This window comes from Hibiscus syriacus, unplaced genomic scaffold, assembly GCF_006381635.1.
Source record: "Hibiscus syriacus cultivar Baekdansim isolate YM2019G1 unplaced genomic scaffold, ASM638163v2 tig00110940_pilon, whole genome shotgun sequence".
In the NCBI taxonomy this organism is placed as follows: Eukaryota; Viridiplantae; Streptophyta; class Magnoliopsida; order Malvales; family Malvaceae; genus Hibiscus; species Hibiscus syriacus.
Window position 1 is genome coordinate 2,605,115 of NW_024062923.1, and position 20,742 is coordinate 2,625,856.

General features: G+C 31.7%; 2 protein-coding genes across 2 annotated transcripts; one reads left to right on the top strand and one right to left on the bottom strand.

The window, feature by feature from the left end:
• Nucleotides 1-606: 606 nt before the first annotated feature.
• On the top strand, nt 607-10,619 carry LOC120147672. The gene is made up of 3 exons (XM_039160982.1): nt 607-754; nt 854-979; nt 10,356-10,619. The coding sequence occupies exons 1-3, from the start codon at nt 713-715 to the stop codon at nt 10,533-10,535; spliced, it is 348 nt and encodes a 115-aa protein (XP_039016913.1). The 5' UTR covers nt 607-712; the 3' UTR covers nt 10,536-10,619.
• A 233-nt stretch (nt 10,620-10,852) lies between these two features.
• LOC120147674 (U-box domain-containing protein 39) lies at nt 10,853-12,798 on the bottom strand. The gene is made up of 2 exons (XM_039160983.1): nt 12,557-12,798; nt 10,853-11,771 (listed from the first exon to the last, which is right to left on the bottom strand). Exons 1-2 carry the CDS (start codon nt 12,769-12,771, stop codon nt 10,988-10,990), a joined length of 999 nt encoding a protein of 332 aa, XP_039016914.1. The 5' UTR covers nt 12,772-12,798; the 3' UTR covers nt 10,853-10,987.
• Between the last annotated feature and the right edge of the window lie 7,944 nt (nt 12,799-20,742).

Here is a 20,742-nt window from a genome sequence, read left to right on the forward strand (position 1 = left end):
TATTACTCAATTAGTTATTGGCTAAAAAAACAAATTTGATAAGTTGAGTGATATTTTATAATTTTTAATAATTAAATAATCAGACGAGAAAAAGTTAGTAATCAGGTGACTATTTACACAGTAAATATAAATTTTCCTTTACTAACAACGTATCAAATGATTTTCCTCTTAGTTTAACGATATATAATACTTCAAACTTTTTTTAAAAAATTAATATGATCTTTGAATTTTTATTACACTTAATATGATATTGACTTGTTAGTTTACAACAATTTTAGTATCAGATAATTTCTTAAAAATTAATATTAACTAAAAGATAATATCAAATAAGTGTCAAAATGAAAATTATTTTTAAGGGATATATTTGAATTAAAAAAAACCTAACAAACAAGTGTAATAAAATTCCAATATATAAATATATTTGCTCCAAGTAAAGTGGAAAAGAACTAACAGGCTTTCATATTAACACCAGACGATTCCTAAAACATCACATTAGTTACAGCCAACTGCAAGTTTCAACACCATACCATACATTTGTCTTCAAAACACTGTATACGAGAGAAAGAGCAGAAAAAAATTGTTCACAAATTTAAGAATAAAAATAAAATAATCATAAAAAATATTCTTTCAATCATCATTTTTTTTATAAAAAAAAGTTCTTTCAAGGTTTCAATTTCAACCCAAAGAACGGAAAGGAAAACCCAGAAAGAAAATGGCAATGGTGACTGTATCCAGTTTAGTTTCATTGCAAAAGGTGAATGTTTTTTCTTCTTTTTCTTAATATATTTTCCTTTTTGTTTTTTATTTTTTTAAAATAGAAACTAAATCTGGGATTAAATTACTTTAGTGACAGAGTCATGGATTCCATGTAATTTGCAGAAGGGGAGAAAAGGGAAGAGAAAATCACAGTAGTTACCCCTACAAAGTCGTCGAAATTACACCCCCGCCCAAGTCCCTTGGCGTTCGTTCCTTCCCTCCCGTTAGTCCCACTTTTTTTCTTTCCTTCGGAATCATAAGTTTTCTGTCTTCTAATTTACTGTCATTTTGTTGTCTTAATTTCTTTTGTTTCTTTATTTATTGATTTGGTCGGAAAATTAATCATTTGGAATTGTATCTCTATATTTTTTTAGGCGATTTTCCCCAAATATCACTTGACAGGTTTTTATTTTCCTGTCAGACACATATGTAGGTTTATTTTCGATGTAATACTATTTACAAAAAGACGCGATCCATGTACCGTGTCTAACGCTGATGTGATGCTACATGTTGAAAGGTGCGGCTCATGCACCGTGCCTCATGTAACGTGTAAAAATCGAGTGTTAATTTTTTAAATATTTTTAAAACGATGCTAATATGTAATTATTTTTTATTAGGGTGATATTTGTGTAACAACATCAACTTTATTTTTTTTTGTGTGTGAAAAAAAAACTTTCTATATTAAAATCTTTAAATATTTTTTTCAAATTATTTTATAACTCGATAAATTTTGATTTTTGTATGAAATTACACAATACATATAATCTAGTATAGAAAAACTTTGAGGGTAAATAATTTAAAATATGAATAATTTTATAAAAGTTTTATAACTAGTATTTCTTTTACAAAATGATGATGATAATAAGAAATATTTTATAATTTAAAAAATTATAAATTTCATATATTTTTGAAAAATTTATTAACTTTTAAAATTAATTGTTAAAAAATAAATTTTTAATTACAATTGAGAGATCAAATGAATTATTATTCGTTAATTATTGTTTTTTTAACAATAGTTAATAATATTTATTCATTTTTAATAAAATTATAATTTAATATTTATTTTATATTTTTTAAAATTAATATTAGAAAGAATATTTTAAATAAAGATGTGATATTTTACATTCTTTTTTATTGAATTTTATTCACTTTTAATTCTTTTTTTATTACATTTTTATTGAATTTTAATTATATGAATTATAATTCAAATTAATAATTTATTCTACTATTATTCAAATTAATTAAGAAAAATTATGGTAAAATGTTTCTAAAAAAAGTATAAATACATATATGAAAATCTAAAGATTTTCCTTTCTTTTGTGCTACTCTCTAAACTTGTAACAAAATTCAATAAAAAAATGTAAAGCTAAAAAATATCACTTACATATTTAAAATATTCTTTCTAATATTAATTTTAAAAAATATAAAATAAATATTAAATTCTAATTTTATTAAAAATAAATAAACATTATTAACTGTTGTTAAAAAATAATAATTAATGAATAATAATTCATTTGACTCCCCAATTGTAATTAAAAGTTTATTTTAATATTTTTTATATTTTTAAAAAATTAATTTTAAAAGTCAATTTTTTAAAAAAAATATATATAATTTATAATTTTTTAAATTATAAAATATTTCTTATCTTCATCATCATTTTGTAAAATAAATACTAGTTATAAAATTTTTATAAAATTATTCATATTTTAAATTACTTACACTCAAAGTTTTCCTACACTAGATTATATGTATTGTGTAATTTCATGCAAAAATAAAAAAAAATTCGAGTTATAAAATAATTTGCAAAAGAATATTTAAAGATTTTAATGTAGAAAGTTTTTTTTCACACATAAAAAAATAAATAAAGTTGATGTTGTTACACAAATATCACCCTAATAAAAATAATTACATATTAGGCATCGTTTTAAAAATATTTAAAAAATTGACACTCAATTTTTACACGTTACATAAGGCACGGTGCATGGGCCGCGCCTTTCAACACGTAGCATAAGACGAGATGCATGGGTCGCGCCTTTCTATAAAGAGTGTTAGATCGGTAAATAAACCTGCATGGTGTCTAACAGGGAAATAAAAACATGTCAGGTGATATTTGGGGAAAATCGTCATATTTTTTATGGGGGAAATGAAAAAAAAACAAACAAACAAAGGTAGTAAAGCATTTGAATTTAGGTTAAATTTATGACTACAAAATTGACAAAAGTATGCTTCTTTTCAAAACATAATGTTGGTTTTTAAATCATGTGTTTTGCAGTAGCTTTTTTTTATGGCATTCTTGATTATTTTACATATTTAAATTATTATTTTTTATGAAAAACAAACATGAGATAGCAAGTTTAGTCTTACACTAAGAATTTGACTAGCTTTTCCGAATTCAAGTGGATTATGTTGCGTATTACTCGGATAAAGGCGATCAAAACTCACTAAGATTTTGAATTCGCTGTCTTAAGTTCAAGTTGATTATGTTTTGCCTCTTTCTTAGAGAAAAAACAATCAAATGATTCCCGATCTAGTTCTAGAGTAAGACATATAATGGAAGAAGATATGTTATAGAAAAAGTTGATTACATTTTGCCTCTTACAGTGAGAAAGGCAATCGAACAATTCCGTACCATGATCTTAGAGTATGTATGTATGTATGTATGTATGTATGTATGTATGTATGTATGTATGTATGTATGTATGTATGTATGTATGTATGTATGTATGTATGTATGTATGTATGTATGTATGTATGTATGTATGTATGTATGTATGTATGTATGTATGTATGTATGTATGTATGTATGTATGTATGTATGTATGTATGTATGTATGTATGTATGTATGTATGTATGTACGTACGTACGTATGTATGTATGTACGTACGTACGTACGTACGTAATATGATGACAAATGTTGATTATGTTTTGCCTCTTGCTCAGAGAAAGGTGATCGGATAATTCTGGATCATGGGTTTAAAGTAAGATATCTAATAGAAGATACATGATGGAAATGATGTTTCCCCATGAAAGCAAAGTTTTTACTTGTTTTGCTCAACTGTGAAGCAAGGTATAGTTCTATACCTGTGAGGGATGGCACTTTGGACTTTGGTGTCGAATCTTTGTTGTTCAGGATGTAGTAAAGTGAAGTCGAAGGTGAAAAGTACAGATTTGATATTTTCCTAGCGTTTTAGAGATTCTAGTATATGCAAGTGAAATTGATTAATGATTAGTGAGTTTATGCAATGGCGACTGTCTGAAAGCTGTATGGGATATGTAAATGCTGGATAGTTTATGAGATCGGATTGAAGTAGTGGTAATCAGATTTTCAGCTTTTGATGATCTCGTTTGTTGTTTTCCTCCCTTCCCCTAATTCAGGTCTGTACTGATATCAACGGCACGATGATACCGAGACATCAGGAACTTGTAATCGCTTTTGGATAAGTGAACGAGTGCGAGTCTCAGGCAGGGGTTTATGTCTGACACATACCATATATTAGGATGGACTATCGATCTCTCTTGTACTGATGTTCGAGTTTAATGAGTTTGTAAATGCCAATGGCGATTCATTATGTGTTTCAATGGGGACCGATAGGTCCGATACAGTTGTGAAACTCAAACTCAAAAATCCTTTATATCATCAAATCACTGTATGGGTATTTATGTTCCATCTCTGTTAGTTCTTGTTGCAAAATATTGAAAAATAGTGTTGTAGTATTATAATCTAAAAAAAATTTCGTTTCAATAATAAAGTTAAAAAAAATGTGAAATTAAAATAGAACTTGTAATCGGATGAAATTGAATGTGTAGAAGAAGAGTTTTGTTGAGGCCTGAATGAACAGTTTCCTTAAGACAGATTCGTCCTCTCCTCGGTGCTTTGAGTAACGTTGGACGCCGGTCTCCCAAGATACAACAACAAACGTTCACAACAGTAAGCACAACCATAGTGAACAATCGAACACAATCTTTGTCTTTATCTATCACCGGAAAATGACTTTTGAAGAATTGGAGAATTGAAAGGAAAGTACTTAAAAGAAAATAGTAAAAGTTGTGTGTTTAAATGTGTCACAACTTAGCCTTTATATAGGGAGAGGATTGAAAGGTTAAGACCTTTATTGAAAGGTTAAGACCTTTAAATGAAATGACTTAATCATTTGATTAAAAATCATAACCTTTTAATCAAAAGGTTATCATGGAAAGACATGACCTTTAGAGTGAAATGAAATAACTATTTTCATGAAAAGACTTAATTATTTTTCATGAATAGTCATGATTCAATCAATTCATTTATATTTTTTCTATAATCCCCCACATGAATGAATTTGATTGTTTAAAACATTGACTCGATGTAGTGATAGATTCTACGTTCGATATTTGCATAGGATAGGTAGGCGTCCCCCTTTGAACCTTCCCTTGTGAAAATATGTTTACCTTACTGGCTGTCCAGTAGACGTGATGTCCTTGAACTGTCTTACCGTTTGTGTAAGCGATGACATACCTCACACAAATATCTTACTGACAAGAGTTTGGTTCTCATGGTTATGTTCATTTAGACGTGGTCATCTCCTGGTTCTATAAGAGCTTAGAGAACTATGCCCTAATAGTCTCTTTGAAGCGACTCCACTTCACTCTCACATAGGTGACTTATGTTGTTCGGTTCAACGAAACAAATATTGGTCATTAAAAGCATTGCTTAACCTTATCCACATTTTAGTCACTGTTTTAATCATAGGAATGGGCTTGGGGATAAAACCCCCACAGTGACCTCACCAGGTTTATGCAAGTAGGTTGTCCCATTGAACCTAGATCTTGGGATCTCCAGTCAACTAGGTTGGGTTTTCTTCACATAGAGCCTTAACAATTCATGGGCTTTAGTCTCATTCCTCTTGATGTTTTATCAGCTTGATCTCGATTCAACCCTTTGGTTAGCAGATCCACAATGTTATCTTTTGATCTTAAAAAATCAATAGAAATAACTCCAGTTGAGACCAGTTGTCTAATGGTATTGTGTCGACGTCGCATGTGTCTCGACTTACCATTATACATTACATTTTGTGCTCTACCAATTGTTGCTTGGTTATCACAATATATACATATTTTGGGTACATGCTTTGGCCATTCAGGAATATCCTCCAAAAAATTTTGTAATCATTCTGCCTCTTCTCCAGTTTTGTCCAAGGCTACAAACTCAGATTCCATCGTGGATCTGGTTATAATTGTTTGTCTTGAGGATTTCCATGACACAACTCCTCCTCCCAATATGAAAATATAACCACTTGTGCCTTTGGTATCTTGAATATCATATATCCAACTGGCATCAGAGAATCCTTCTGACACAGCAAGATCTCTAGAATAATGCAATCCATAGTTTCGAGTATATCTGAGATATCTCAATACCCTTACAATTCATTTCCAGTGTTTCTCCCCTGGATTGCTTGTAAATCTGCTTAAACTGCTTACAGTGAAAGCAATATCAGGTCTAGTGCAACTCATAAGGTACATTAGACTGCCTATGATCCTTGCATATTCCACTTGATTAACACTTTCACCTTTATTTTTAGATAGATGTTGACTTGTATCTATCGGAGTTTTGGCTACACCAGAATCATCCTTGCCAAAATTTTCAAGAATCTTGTCTACATGGTGTGACTGAGTCAATATGAGACCTTCAGATGACCTTTTGATTTGGATGCCCAAAATCATGTCAGCAAGTCCCATGTCTTTCATGTCAAATTTTGAATTTGACATATTTTTGGTACGTTTTATCATTTCATTGTTACTTCCAATAATGAGAATGTCGTCAACATAGAGGCATAGGATTACATATCCATCAACAGTGATTTTGACATACACACATTTGTCACACTCATTTATTTTAAATCCATTTGATATCATAACACTATCAAAATTTTCATGCCATTGCTTTGGTGCTTGCTTAAGTCCATATAATGACTTTACCAACTTACATACTTTCTTTTCTTGTCCTGGAGCTACATAACCCTCAGGTTGTTCCATGTAAATTTCCTCATCAAGGTCTCCATTAAGAAAAGTTGTCTTAACATTCATTTGATGTACTTCTAAATTCCGTAAAGCGGCTATTGCAAGTATCATTCTTATAGAAGTTATTCTTGATATGAGTGAATATGTATCAAAGTAATCAAGACCTTCCTTTTGTCAGTACCCTTTAATAACCAATTTGGCCTTGTAATTATCAATTGTTCCATCTGCTTTCATTTTTCATTTGAAAATTCATTTAGAATTTAATGGTTTAATTCCATGAGAAATATCCACTAATTCCCACGTATGATTTTGCATGATGGAATCAATTTCACTTTTGATGGCATATTTCCAAAAATTACTTTAAGATGAATGTATAGCTTCGCTATAAGTTACAGGTTCAGTCTCTAGGATATAGGTTAGAAAATTTGATACAAAGGATTTTTCTACTCGTGCCCTTTTACTTCTTATTGGCTCTATCTCGACTTCAACCTCTTGTTGGAAGTCTTGATTATTTTCATTAATAGTTTCTAAAGTTCGTTTCCTTGAACTTGAGCCAACTTCTCTAATTTTACAAGGAAATATATTTTCAAAGAATGAGGCATTTTTAGATTCTAATATCGTATTCTTGTGAATTTCTGGATTCTTTGATTCATGCACAAGAAATCGATATGCATTGTTGTGGTGAGCATAGCCAATAAAAATACAATCCACTGTTTTAGGACTTATTTTCATTTGCTTTGATAAAGGAGTCATTACCTTTGCAAGACACCCCCACACTTTCAAGTAATTATAGGAGGGTTTCTTGCCTGTCCACAACTCATATGGTGTCTTGTCTTTTTTTCTTGCGAGACACCTTATTTAAAAGGTAATTTGATGATAAGACAGCTTCCCCCCACATGTTCTGTGACAACCCAGAACTTCCTAGCATAGCATTCATCATTTCCTTTAATGTTCGATTTTTCTGCTCTGCTACTCCATTCGATTGAGGAGAGTCATCATGAATAATACAATGTTGTGCTCAATATTGACCAAATGGTTTAACGTATTCACCACCACGATCACTTCTCACCCTCTTAATCCTTTTGTTAAGTTGGGTTTCAACTTCTTGCTTATAGAGAATAAATTTTTCTATAGCTTCATCTTTGCTTTTAAGAAAATATACATAGCAATATTTTGTGCTATCATCAATGAAGGTAATAAAATATTTATTCCCTCCTATAGTTTGAACAAATTTTAAGTCATAAACATCACTGTGTATTAGATAAAGAGGTTTTTGTATTTCTTTCAACGGATTTAAATGAAGACCTTGTTAGTTTAGCTTCAACACATGTTTCACATTTATGATTATAATTAACGTGAAATGGAGGAATATGTTCTAAGTTAATTAATCTACGTAAAGTATCATAATTAACATGTCCGAGTCTACCATGTCATAAATTTAATGACTCAATCATATAAACAGAAGAAGAAGAATCATTCTTATTTATATTTTTAGCTTTTACAGAGATAGCATTAAGTTTCCACATATTGTTCAATACATATCCCCTTCCCACAAATATTCCCCCTTTTGATAAAACTAACTTCTGGGATTCAAACACCATCCTAAAGCCATGTATACTTAGGAGGGTCCCAGAGACAAGTTTCTTTCGTATGTCAGGCACATACAACACGTTTTGAAATTTCAACTCTTTGCCAGAAGTCATCTTTAAAATTACAGTGCCTTTCCCCTTGATCTTGGAAGTTGCAGCATTGCCCATATAGAGTTTTTCTCCTTTCTCACAAGAAACCAACTCTGCAAAGGAGTCCTTGTCACAACAAATATGGCGTGTGGCACCAGTATCAAGCACCATTATCTTGGATTTGAATCAACCATGTTAACTTCAGAGACCACAACACATAGGTCAAGTTCAGATACTTAGAAATTTCTGTCACAACATTAGCCTCTTTTGTTCTAGACCTTTTTGGAAGCCTACATTCGGATGACATGTGTCCCGTCTTATTGCAATTAAAGCATTTCCCTTGGAATTTTTGCTTCTTAGAAACATCGCCTTTTGGTCCTAGTTTAGACTCAATTTGAGCTTGCTTTCTTTTCTTGAAGTCCTTTTTTGACTTCCACCACATTTGCCTTGACAATGTTATGATTGACTGTTTTGTTTAGCCTTTTAGCCGCACATCGAAGTCTCACAATCAGATCTTCACTGTCATTTCTTTTCTCTTATGCTTAAGATAATTCTTAAAGTCATTCCAAGCAGGCGGAAGTTTTTCAATAATGGATGCCACCTGAAAGGATTCACTTATAATCATCCCTTCTGCGAGAATACCATGAATGATCAGTTGGAATTCTTGCACCTGATTCACAACAGTTTTAGAATAAACCATTACAAAGTTTAAAAATTTGGCAACGAAGAATTTCTTAGCACCAACATCTTCAGTTTTGTATTTATGGTCCAATGATTCCCATAGTTCCTTAGTCGTTTTCTTTACGCTGTATACTTCATAAAATGCATCAGATAAACCATTCAAGATGTAGTTACAGCCTAGGAAATCAGAGTGCTTCCATGCTTCGGTAATGTTGAACGCGGTTGCAGCATCCACTTCATCCTCTCTAATAGTAGGAGGATCATCCTTCAAAAATTTGGCCAGATTCAATGTCGTCAAATAAAACAACATTTTTTGTTGCCATGTTTTGAAATTCTCTCCATTGAATTTCGCAGGCTTTTCATTATGACTCATGGTCATAGGTAACGTTTGGCTCGCAGCCTGAGTCTGTGTAGCGACAATCACATTAGATTGTGAATTGGATGAAGTATCAGACATTTTTCTGTAATCAGAATCAAAACCGAAATAATAAATATAATATGAAACGAAATATATATTTACCTAAATATATTACCACAATAATATGTATGAGTTTAGATTGAACTACAACACAAGGAATCTGTCTTAAAATTGTTGCAAAATATTGAAAAATAGTGTTGTAGTATTACAATCTTAAAAAAATTCGTTTCAATAATAAAGTTAAAAAATGTGAAATTAAAATAGAACCTGTAATCGGATGAAATTGAATATGTAGAAGAAAAGTTTTGTTGAGGCCTGAATGAACAGTTTCCTTAAGACATATTCGTCATGTCCCCGGTGCTTTGAGTAACGTTGGACGTCGGTCTCCCAAGATATAACAAAAAATGTTCACAACAGTAAGAACAACCGTAGTAAAAAATCGAACACAATTTTTATCTTTATCTATCACCGGAAAATGACTTTTGAAGAATCGGAGAATTGAAAGGAAAGTACTTAAAAGAAAATAGTAAAAGTTGTGTGGTGAAATGTATCACAACTTAGCCTTTATACAGGGAGATGATTGAAAGGTTAAGACCTTTATTGAAAGGTTAAGACCTTTAAATGAAATGACTTAACCATTTGATTAAAAATCATAACCTTTTAATCAAAAGGTTATCATGGAAAGACATGACCTTTAGAGTGAAATGAAATAATTAAGTATTTTCATGAAAATACTTAATTATTTTTCATGAATAGTCATGATTCAATCAATTCATTTATATTTTTCTACAGTTCTGACGATTAATTGTTTCCACTGCATCAGAATTTGCAGTGCGGGGAGTGCGTGACAATCGAAGGCCAAACATATATGATCTCAGCCGTAACACACCGGTACCAGCTTCGTAAAGGAAAGCATGAACCAAGCGAGAAGCGGCTCGATGTTCTGTCGACAGGGAGATACACCTTAAACTTATATCTCGAAAACTTGCTAGAACAGTCTTGATGCGTAGTTTTCTTATTGTTAACGTTCAACTAATGTATGAATCCTGTAGTTGGATAATGATTGGTTATGAAATTATTCTCTCATTATCTTTGCATCAAATCAATATGTTCAACTAGAATAACGAAAGGGGTTGCGGATATTGCGATTTGAATCCAGAATTGCCTAGATGCCATCTCTTAAAACGAGTTGCACAAGCCCATCCGAGCAGAGCCGAGCCCCGGATTTACTAGAAGGCTCAGTTTTCAGTTTTAGTGCTAATTTATGCCAATTCTTGCCATTGGAAAATTTGTTAATGTTAGATAATCATCAAGTAATGCAAAAGGAAACAGCTTTCAATGGCCTATACCAATATTATTTACAGATATTTCATTTCAATTGCCCTGAGTAAGCCTATAATTCTAAAGGCTAAACTGAAATCATCCTAAAACAAAATAAATAATAACAACAAATATTTATAAATTAAGCTTGTTTATCATCTCTTGAACCAGTCTGAGTGTAGTTCCATCAACCTTCTCTCCATCAACATCGATTGCCTGCATAATCTGCTCCATAAGTTCGTGTCTCGACTGTTTACTCGTTGAAGCGTAATCTGTGCAATCTCTGAGAAGAAACAACAGATCCCTAGCCATGTTCTTGGCTCCCCAAGTTCCATCAACACTGAGTTGAAGCAGTCCAGGCATTACACCTTCCATTAATATCAACCCTCTGTATCTATCCCTACAGCTTTGGCATATATGAAGAAGGATCCCAACAGCATGTTCTTTGCACTGCGGCGAACCTTCTTCCATCGCCTCAACTATGATCCGTATCGCACCGGCAATTGTGGTCGTCTCAGAAACCGCATCCTCCGATGAAAAGACGATGCTTTCAAGTAATGAAATCGCCTTTTCAGTCAAGTCCGATGATTTCTCGTAACCGTGGATGAGTTGAAGCAAGGTATAGATTGCACCGGAAGATGCAATCAATGGGATTATTTGATGACAAGTTGAGAGATTCTGGAGTGTTGCAATGGCGTCTACCCTTGCTTGAATACTGAAGAGAGTATTATTAACATCGTTCAGGATTTGTACCAGTAATTGGATGGCCCCTGATGAAGCAATTACCAACTTGTTTTGTTTACAAGAAGATAATATCAACATTGCTGCCATTGAAAGCTCAACGAGTTCTTCACTTTCACATTGAAGAAGCTCTAACAACACTGGTATAATCCGAGATTTTACAATCCGGATTTTGTTTCTGATATTACAAAAAAAAAAAAAAGAATGAGAAATTTGTCTAAAGAAGAATTGGTCAAATTCTTTAGAAATTCCCTGTACTACGCATTTTTACATATTTAGTCCCTTTTTGAAATGTGTATTTTTTAGTCATGAGCCTAACCTTTTCCCATTAATTCTCTCAAGTAATTTGACTTCACTTGTTTTTTTAAAGCATGTGATTACGTGACACATACACCTTTACGTTATTGTATAAGTTAAAAATATGGGTAAACTACATGTTTAATACCAAAACTATCATTTTTATTTTGTATTGGTCACTCAACTATTATTTTCTTTAAACTATACCTAATGTTTTGTTTTGGTCACTCGTAGTTAAAAAATTAATAGAACTATTGATGTAATATTTTTTTAACTTTTTTCAATGGTGACATAGTATTACCTTATAGTGATACATCAACATCAATGTTAGTTATTTTAAAGGCGGGAGATCAAAATGAAACCAAAACATAACGTAAGGTTTGATTTTGAAACAAAAGTAGTTTGGTGACTAAAACGAAACAAAAGTGATAGTTAAGATACTAAATATGTAGTTTAACCTAAAAATATTATACTTTCTCTTTTTTTATGTCTTAGATAGATTTAAAATAAAAAATTGAAAATCCACATTATAAGAAAGGATCAAACTGTAGTGGAGGGACTAAACACATATCAATGCATAATACAGGGTCCTACATAGTTTGACCAAATAACTGAGAAATTCATTGGATTCTGCAAGCAAAAGAAAATGGAGGAAAAACGACACACCTTTCACTGCCAAATGCAAGGCCAAGAAGGGCTAACAAAGAAGCTTCAATGGCTTCAAAATCTTGTGATTGAAGCATTGAAATCAACGGTGGAATAATCCCAGTGTCAGCCAATCTATGCCTTTGTTTGCTACTCAGTTTACTGAGTTGAGACGCCGCTTGAATCTGCGATTCTCTATGGCCATTGCAGAGGCTTTCCACCACCCAATCCTCCATTGACAATAGGAAAAAAAAGAAATATTTCTCTTAAAAAGATTGAACTCTCTGTGGTATTATCAACTTGGGGAAATGCAGAGGGCATACAAATAGGTTATTCGGTCCTGGTTGCTTCAACAAGTGATCTTAAGCTTTTGTGGGCATCCATTGTTTCAACTTGAAGCAAGCTTCCTATTCTCTTTGGTCAGCTTTTTTTTTTTCTTTGGAAAATAATACAAAATAGTCATACACAATTAAATGATTCCCAAGCATGAATCTTTAACTTGTATAGAATCAGACACCCTTAGCTTTTAAAATAAATAAATAAATTTTCTTTTCTTTTTTTATATACTAGAAAATATTACTGATTTTCGTATTAAACTTTGGGTTTATTTTATTATTTGAAAATCAAATAAAGATCTTTTTTTTTCTCATTGGCATTTATGGTAGGAGAAGAATAGTGTATGGGGAAACTAAGGATTGCTTAAGAAGGTAAAAAGTAGTAGTAATTATATGTTAGAGGTTTCTTGGGGCTTTAATTTATGGAAGAGTGCTTAATGGTTGGTTAGGGTATTCATTTTGGGAAACCGCTAAAGATTTTATAATCCATATTTTTTTATTAATAATTAATATTAAATGCGGGTTTAAAAAAATTAAATCCCAAAGTTAGAATCAGAGACAAAGTCAGAATTTTAACTAAAGTAGAATATATAATTAACCATAAAAAATAAGTATGACAAAGTATAAGTAACCATAAAAATGAGGGGATAGAATCAAAATAAACTAAAATTCAGAGTAATTGTTTAATATTTAATTATATATTTTTAATAAAAAAATAGGGGAAAATGGCCTCTGGACGAAGCATACTTGGTTAAAATTTAAAAAAATATATATAATTTTTTTTATAAAAAAACATATTCAAATTATAAGTGTTGGTCATTTTTTTAAATTATTTTTAACATAGTATTAATATTAATATTAATATTAATTTTATTTTAATATTTTGATATAAAATTCATAAAGATATTTTCTAATTTTTTAGAGGTCAATTGAGTCCTCTTTTATAAGAGTGATATCAGCGTTGATTAATATATAGTTTAATTATGAAAATAGCATGTGTTATGTATTGCCTATAACTTTAATTACTCCTTTTATTTCCTTTAATTATTTGGGTGAGAAGTTCCTAGAACAAACTACCCATAGTTGTTATGACTCAATATTGAGGTCTTTTTGGCACCTAACTCCTATACTCTTTGTATTATGATATATTTATATATAATGATTAAAACCAAATATTACACAATTTTATTATTTTAATTTAACTTCACTAATTTTTATTTCTATAATTTTATTCTATTCATAATTATAAGTCACTTGATTAAATCATTTGATCTATTATCACATTAACAAAGAAAGAGTAGTAGGATTATAGGGCTTACTGGAAACTTCAATTTTCGTATCCCAAAAGGAAAATAATTAAATAAAAAATATAGTTTTTTTTCAGAAATGCATGGGATATGGGACCATTGCGTTATTTTTAGCTTTACTTTCGCCGCTATTCGGCTGCATTGCCTTTACGGAAAATATTTCTCAAAATTTCATGATGATTCATCTTTCGAAGTTTTGTATTTAACAAAATAATAATTGCTCTTCCTCCCTCTATTTTCTAAATTCGTAATATACCATATAATGACACACAAAATTATAAGCTTAAATAGTTAAACCCCATCGAAAATAACGAAAGAATTAAGTACTCGATATACGAAACAACACTTAATTACCTTTTAAATTAAGAATTATAATCAAGTAAAATTCTATCAATATCCTTAATGGCCCCTTAAGTAATGAAGTAATATGGGACATGATAAATGAATTAGAAAAAAAATGATGATGTGATAGTGGACATGAAAAATGATAATGTATGAGAAATTTAATTAACATTTAGTTTATAAACGTTTTTCAGATTTTTTTAATAATTTTTTTTATATATTTTAAACATTATTTAAAAAATAATTGATTAATGAATTAAATAATAAAAATTATAAAAAATTGAATACTAGTTATAAATAAAAATATTAATAGCAATCTAAATATAGTAGTATTTGATTTAATTATATTCTAAATATAAAGACATTTAGAGCACGAACCAAGCGACTTTTGTGGTAAAGGGTGTAAGCGTTTAATGTTTAGAGGTTGAGAGTTATCTTTGAACATATATAATCTTAATTAATATATATATATATATATATATATATATATATATATAAAGACATTTAGAGGATTACATTTCATTGCAAATATATATCACACTATGGATCTTGCCATTTTTTATCGTTGAAGTGGGTTGGGTGTAGGGGTAGTAACAAGACAGGTCGATCAGGTGTCGTAACCGTTTTTACCCGGAGGAAAAAAGATCGATACCGACTCGAGGTTTCTCTTTGAAAATCATTACGAAAGGTGAGGAGTCGCCACCAATCATTTAAGGCGAGATTGGAACACCACAAAAATCGGATGCTTTTAATAAAACATTTTTGTTTTTATCAAAATACCGGGTTTGAAGGTCTATGAAAATCCAGAAATCAGGTTCGGGAGTCGGTTACGCATAGGGAATGATTAGCACCCCCACAAGCGCCCAAAAATTGGTACCCAGTTGATTACTCCATATTTAAAATCAGAAATTTGGAGTTCGATATTTATTTAATTTAAAAATCATTAAGGATGCAAAGTTGAAAAGGGTATTCGTTTATCGAGACCGATAGCATTTGCCCCCGAGCGTAAATGCGGGAGATCAGCTATTGTGCCTAAGAACCGAATATTGCCTCTTTTTTTAGAAAACATGATGTGGTTTTGAAAAGGATGTTGACTTATTCAAGGAATTACTAGTAGTCACCCCCTGAGCACAATCGCGAGAGATATACTATTAATTCCTTAATAAGTGAACAGTACCTTAGATTTGTAAAAACAATGCAATCAAACAAAATTTTATTTGTCTTAATTAAACTAAAAGTAAATTAAGGCATTTCCTAACTTAAAGTGTCAAATTATGAAAATTAAAGATCCTAGGAGCTCAAATTTAAAATGTAAGTTCTAGTATTAATACTTAATGCTATATATTAAAATGAATTAAATATTCACGTATTATAAATTTTCCTTTTATAATTTTAAAATGATCGAATATTATCCTTAGTCAATTTATTTCGATTTGAGTCAAGTAATGCTTGTGAGGGTAACATACTATTCATGTAAAAATTGTCATATACTCAAATAAATGTTTGAACCTAAAAATAATACAACAATAATACATGCACCTGTAAATACGAATATATATATATATATACTTTATAAACATGCTAGTGGATTCCCAATATTTTAAAATGGTTAAATTTATGTATTTTGCAGGCATTAAAATATGTAATAAATATCTACAATGCTTTTTCATGTAACAACTTGAAAGAAGAATGTCTATCGTATTATGCCTAGTATATGCATGAAATATTGATACAAAAAGAAAAAAAAATCAAGTTCTATTTAATATTTAAATACACGCAGATATACGGCTACACAAACACCATATAATACCTTAGATGAAATAAACGTTTCAAATATATTAATAACTATAATTGAGTGAAACAAAACACGTCACTAGTAGTTCATATCACACTCACACATGCATATATATATTTTCTGTTATCAAGGACGAAAACAGGAAATAACAAAGACAAGCAAACCAGAATGCAAGATATTAAATAAATGAAATAAGCCTACTATAGGACTAAATTGAGAACTAATGAAAATGCAAGTCAAATGTAGAAAGTAACAAAAATGCAAGGAATTAAAAATGAGGATTAAAATACAACATACATAAAACCTGATGACAAAATAAAATTTAAAGCACCTTGATTTTAGGACTAAAATATAAAGCGCGTAACATACATAGTCAAAATTAGAAATCAAGAAGCCTCGATTTGGGGATTAAAATGAATTGAAGCAAATATGGGCATGGTTCCTGTAGTAACAAACCCGCGCGATCTGACCACTCCCAAAATGCTGCTGTTTCATCAGGCTAATAAATAGAATATATGGGGTAAAATTAAACCCTAGCCTCACTTAGTATCCTCTGCGCTGTTCCTCTCAACTCTTCTTCTCTTTTTCTCTTCTTCATCTCTTCACTTTCTCACACTCTCCTCGACAGCCACCTTCAAAACCCATCAGAACCAAAGCTGGCCACCGTAAATCGATGGCCATTTTTACTCTGATCTCCCCCTAGCACGACCGAAAGGTCCAAATAACCAACCTAATTGACTTAAAAACCTTATTCTCCCTTCTAGATCAAAAAATCCGAAACTAAAACCTATTAAATCAAACTCTAAACTCTATGAACGACTCTCAAAGCATGGGAACTTCCATCTTCGGTGACTTTATACTTCTCAACCGCTCATCTCTTCCACTTCGATCGACGCTTCTTCTCTACTCCAATGAAACTCCAAACATCATAAGGTAAATAGATCTCATTTCTATTTCATTTTTATTTTAAAATCTCAACCGATGAGAGCTAACCCAAATATACTACAGGCGAGGTTCCAAACGACAAGATGAATCGACCTATTTCTGGCGACGCGAACTACTCCGATGGTTTTAAGATCTCCAAAGAACTCGAATAAACAAGGTAAAACGCTAAAACATCTCTACTTGAATGTTCATTTTTTATTTGATTTTATTTTCTGTTTTTTTTATCTCTTAAGCTCGCAAATAAATTAATGGAAACCGACCCTTTTATGCCTTGGATTACAGTAGCTAAACCAACATGCAAACTGTCGTTCATCAGCGACAGTAACCTCACCAAAGCGTGGTAAATTCCGCAAAGGGAACCCAAACGTCTCAGGTAAATAAAATCATGCCTTCTCCCCTTTATGCTTTTATTATCTGTACACTTAAATACAACTAAAAAACAATATAGAAGGGCTTTGGAAATAACAAATATGAAATTTCTTTAATGCTATTTGCTTGGTTATCTCAAATGGTTATGACATTAGTTTCCTTCAATTTCCTTAGGTCGAATGGCTGCCATGGGTTTTTATCATTTTAATCGAATGGTTTGTGGAAAATTAGTTGATAATGTATACATTGCTATAGGTTACTGGTGTCGATTTTTCATATTAGTACTGCTTTTTTTTTTACATTTTGCTTCGAAAATAAATAAATAAATAAATACATGCAAAAGTTTAACGCATACTGGAAATCAAAAAGAAATAAAATACCTCAGGAAATTACCACTGACTTTCGTTAATTTCACGAAAAAGAAAGGGAGTGAAACCCTTTGCTTACAGTGCTTTCAAAAGATAAATATCATAAACCCCTTTCAAAATTTCCCTGAATTTTTGTGTTTTTCCTTTCCTCCCCCTTTCTTTCTCACCAAATGCCTTCCCTTTTTATTTTCCACTTCTCTCGAATCCCTTGTCCTCTTGTTGCATGTTGATTTTTAGTGGGGATTAGGTTTGTATTAGGTGAGATTTGATGATGGGTTTAGGTGAAATGAAATCCCAAAATTTTCGGGATTAAATTGCTTTCTTTTTCTTTTGACTTTGGTTGCTGCTGATGATATTTTAATTGCTTGTTTGCAGGTCTTGGTTGGCACAAGCTGGGTCAGCATGGGCGCTCGTGGGTGGCCAACATGTAGTTGTGGTGGGATATGCACAAGCTGCTGCTCGGTTGGAGAGATCCACGTAGGAGGCATAGATGACTGTGGTAGAGTTGTTGCCACTGGGTCGGGTCTTATAACCTGTAAAAAACAATTATATTAATAATAATAATATAATAATAATATTCAGGACAAAAAAACGAGTGTCAACAGCTGCCCCTCTTTGTCCTATTTTTGTGTCAACAAGAATAGGGAAAAGACGAAAAGACAATACGTTTTTTTGTCTGGTCAACTTCATGGTTTGAAATATGATAAGGGATATGCTACGCTGTCACTCAGGGAATATCAGATCTGGGGATGTTAATCCACTCCACTGTTCTTCAGGGAAGATTAAATCAGGGTAGACTTGTTCCGCTGTCACTCGGGGAATATCAAATCTTAAAAGAGATGGATCTGTTCCGCTTCCTCTGAGGGAATATCAGATCTGGGAAAGTTGATTCATTGAATCAGGGTAGACTTGTTCTGCTGTCACTCAGGGAATATCAAATCTTGAAAGAGAGATCTATTCCGCTTTTTCTGAGGGAATATCATATATGGGAAAGTTGATTTATTGAATCAGGGTAGACTTGTTCCGCTGTCACTCAGGAAATATCAAATCTTGAAAAAGAGGGATCTGTTTCGCTTCCTCTGAGGGAATATCAGATCTGGGAAAGTTGATTCATTGAATCAGGGTAGACTTGTTCCGCTGTCACTCAGGGAATATCAAATCTTTAAAAAGAGTGATATGTTCCACTTCTTCTGAAGGGAATATTAGATAGATGGATTTGCTTCACTATTCTTCCGTGAAGGCTTAAAATGGCCCAAAGGATTTAAGCATCATGCTCGAAAGACTTACTGATGACCCGAAGGATTTAATTTTGGAAATAGTTTACTAGGTAAGAAACCTTTCTTACTTTTCAAAAATTTCAATTTTAGATTTAAATGAGAAACCTTTCTCATGTGAAAAAATCTTGCCTGAAGGTCTTATGGATGACCTGAAGGATTTATAAATTTTGGAAATATTTTACTAGGTAAGAAACCTTTCTTACTTTTCAAAAATTTCAATTTTCAAATTTGAATGAGAAACCTTTCTCATTTTTTCACTTATAAAATAACTTAATGGCTGGGGAACATACCCCACTTCAAAGTAATGTTTTCTCTGTGGATTGGACCCACCCTCTTCTTCAGGTTCACCTCTTCTTTAGGTTTACCTCTCTAAATACGATTTCTTGCATTTGAGGTTTAAATTCTAGATTTATTGGGATTTGGATATCATGAATCTTTTTTCCTTGAAAGATCTGTAAAAACCAAATATTTATGTGTGAAATGTGAATGCAATGCAATGCATTTTTTATGCAAATGATGTTCTCATGCATATATAAATGTTGATTCAATTTTCCTTTAACTCCAAAGTGGGAAACTAAGCCTTCTTCCTCTTGATCATTCTTCTCTAGGGTTTATGCAGACATCGATATAATAGCTTGAAGCTTCTAAAGATTTGCCCAATCATCTTGTCTTTGTTTTCTGTCTTTATTTTGGAGGAAGTGTTATCTCTCTCGAATTTTTGTTGCAGTCAGTAATATGATCTTGATGCCCCCTTTTCATCATTGGCTCAATTACATTTTAGAGTTATTCTTATAGGACTCTGCCATTGATTTATGATCAACTGATTTGACTTACGAGTTAAGCTCTGCTCAAATTCAGTGTTTTCCCATGACATTTCAAATTGTGAGACTCATTCTCAAGGTCTTCTTGGTATGAACCTTGTTATCTCAACATGATATGGGTTCCTAGTCATGCCCCAATGTGGGTACTCATGGCTCCCTTCGTGCCCAAAATATCTTAACCTTGAATGTCTCAATCTGGTGTCACTACACAGTAGTGTTGTCAAGTAGTTTGAGGGTGCTTCTTCACATTGTCATAAACACTTAAGAAGTGATCAATTCTCCTAACAAAATGTCTTGCATTTTATACAAGATGTAATATGTGCCCCTTCTGAATAATGAGGTCATCTTCTTCTTGATAAGTTATTGACAACGTTACAAATAAATGTTACAAGTTCATATTCTTCATCCACTCTGATCTCTTAGACCATCTACTTCAAGCTTGTGGAATGCTTCATGTTCCGACATTGTTTATTCTTCTTCCCCAATAGAGGCACAATGAGCCTCATCGGCTTCAAGAACATTTCACATTTGAAACTGTCATGTTTGAAAATGTTTTTTCCCTTTCTCTTATTTTAGGGATCAAAGAATAAAAGAATTTTATAAAACATTGCCTCTTAATTCAGGCTCACAATCAAATCAAATCATAAA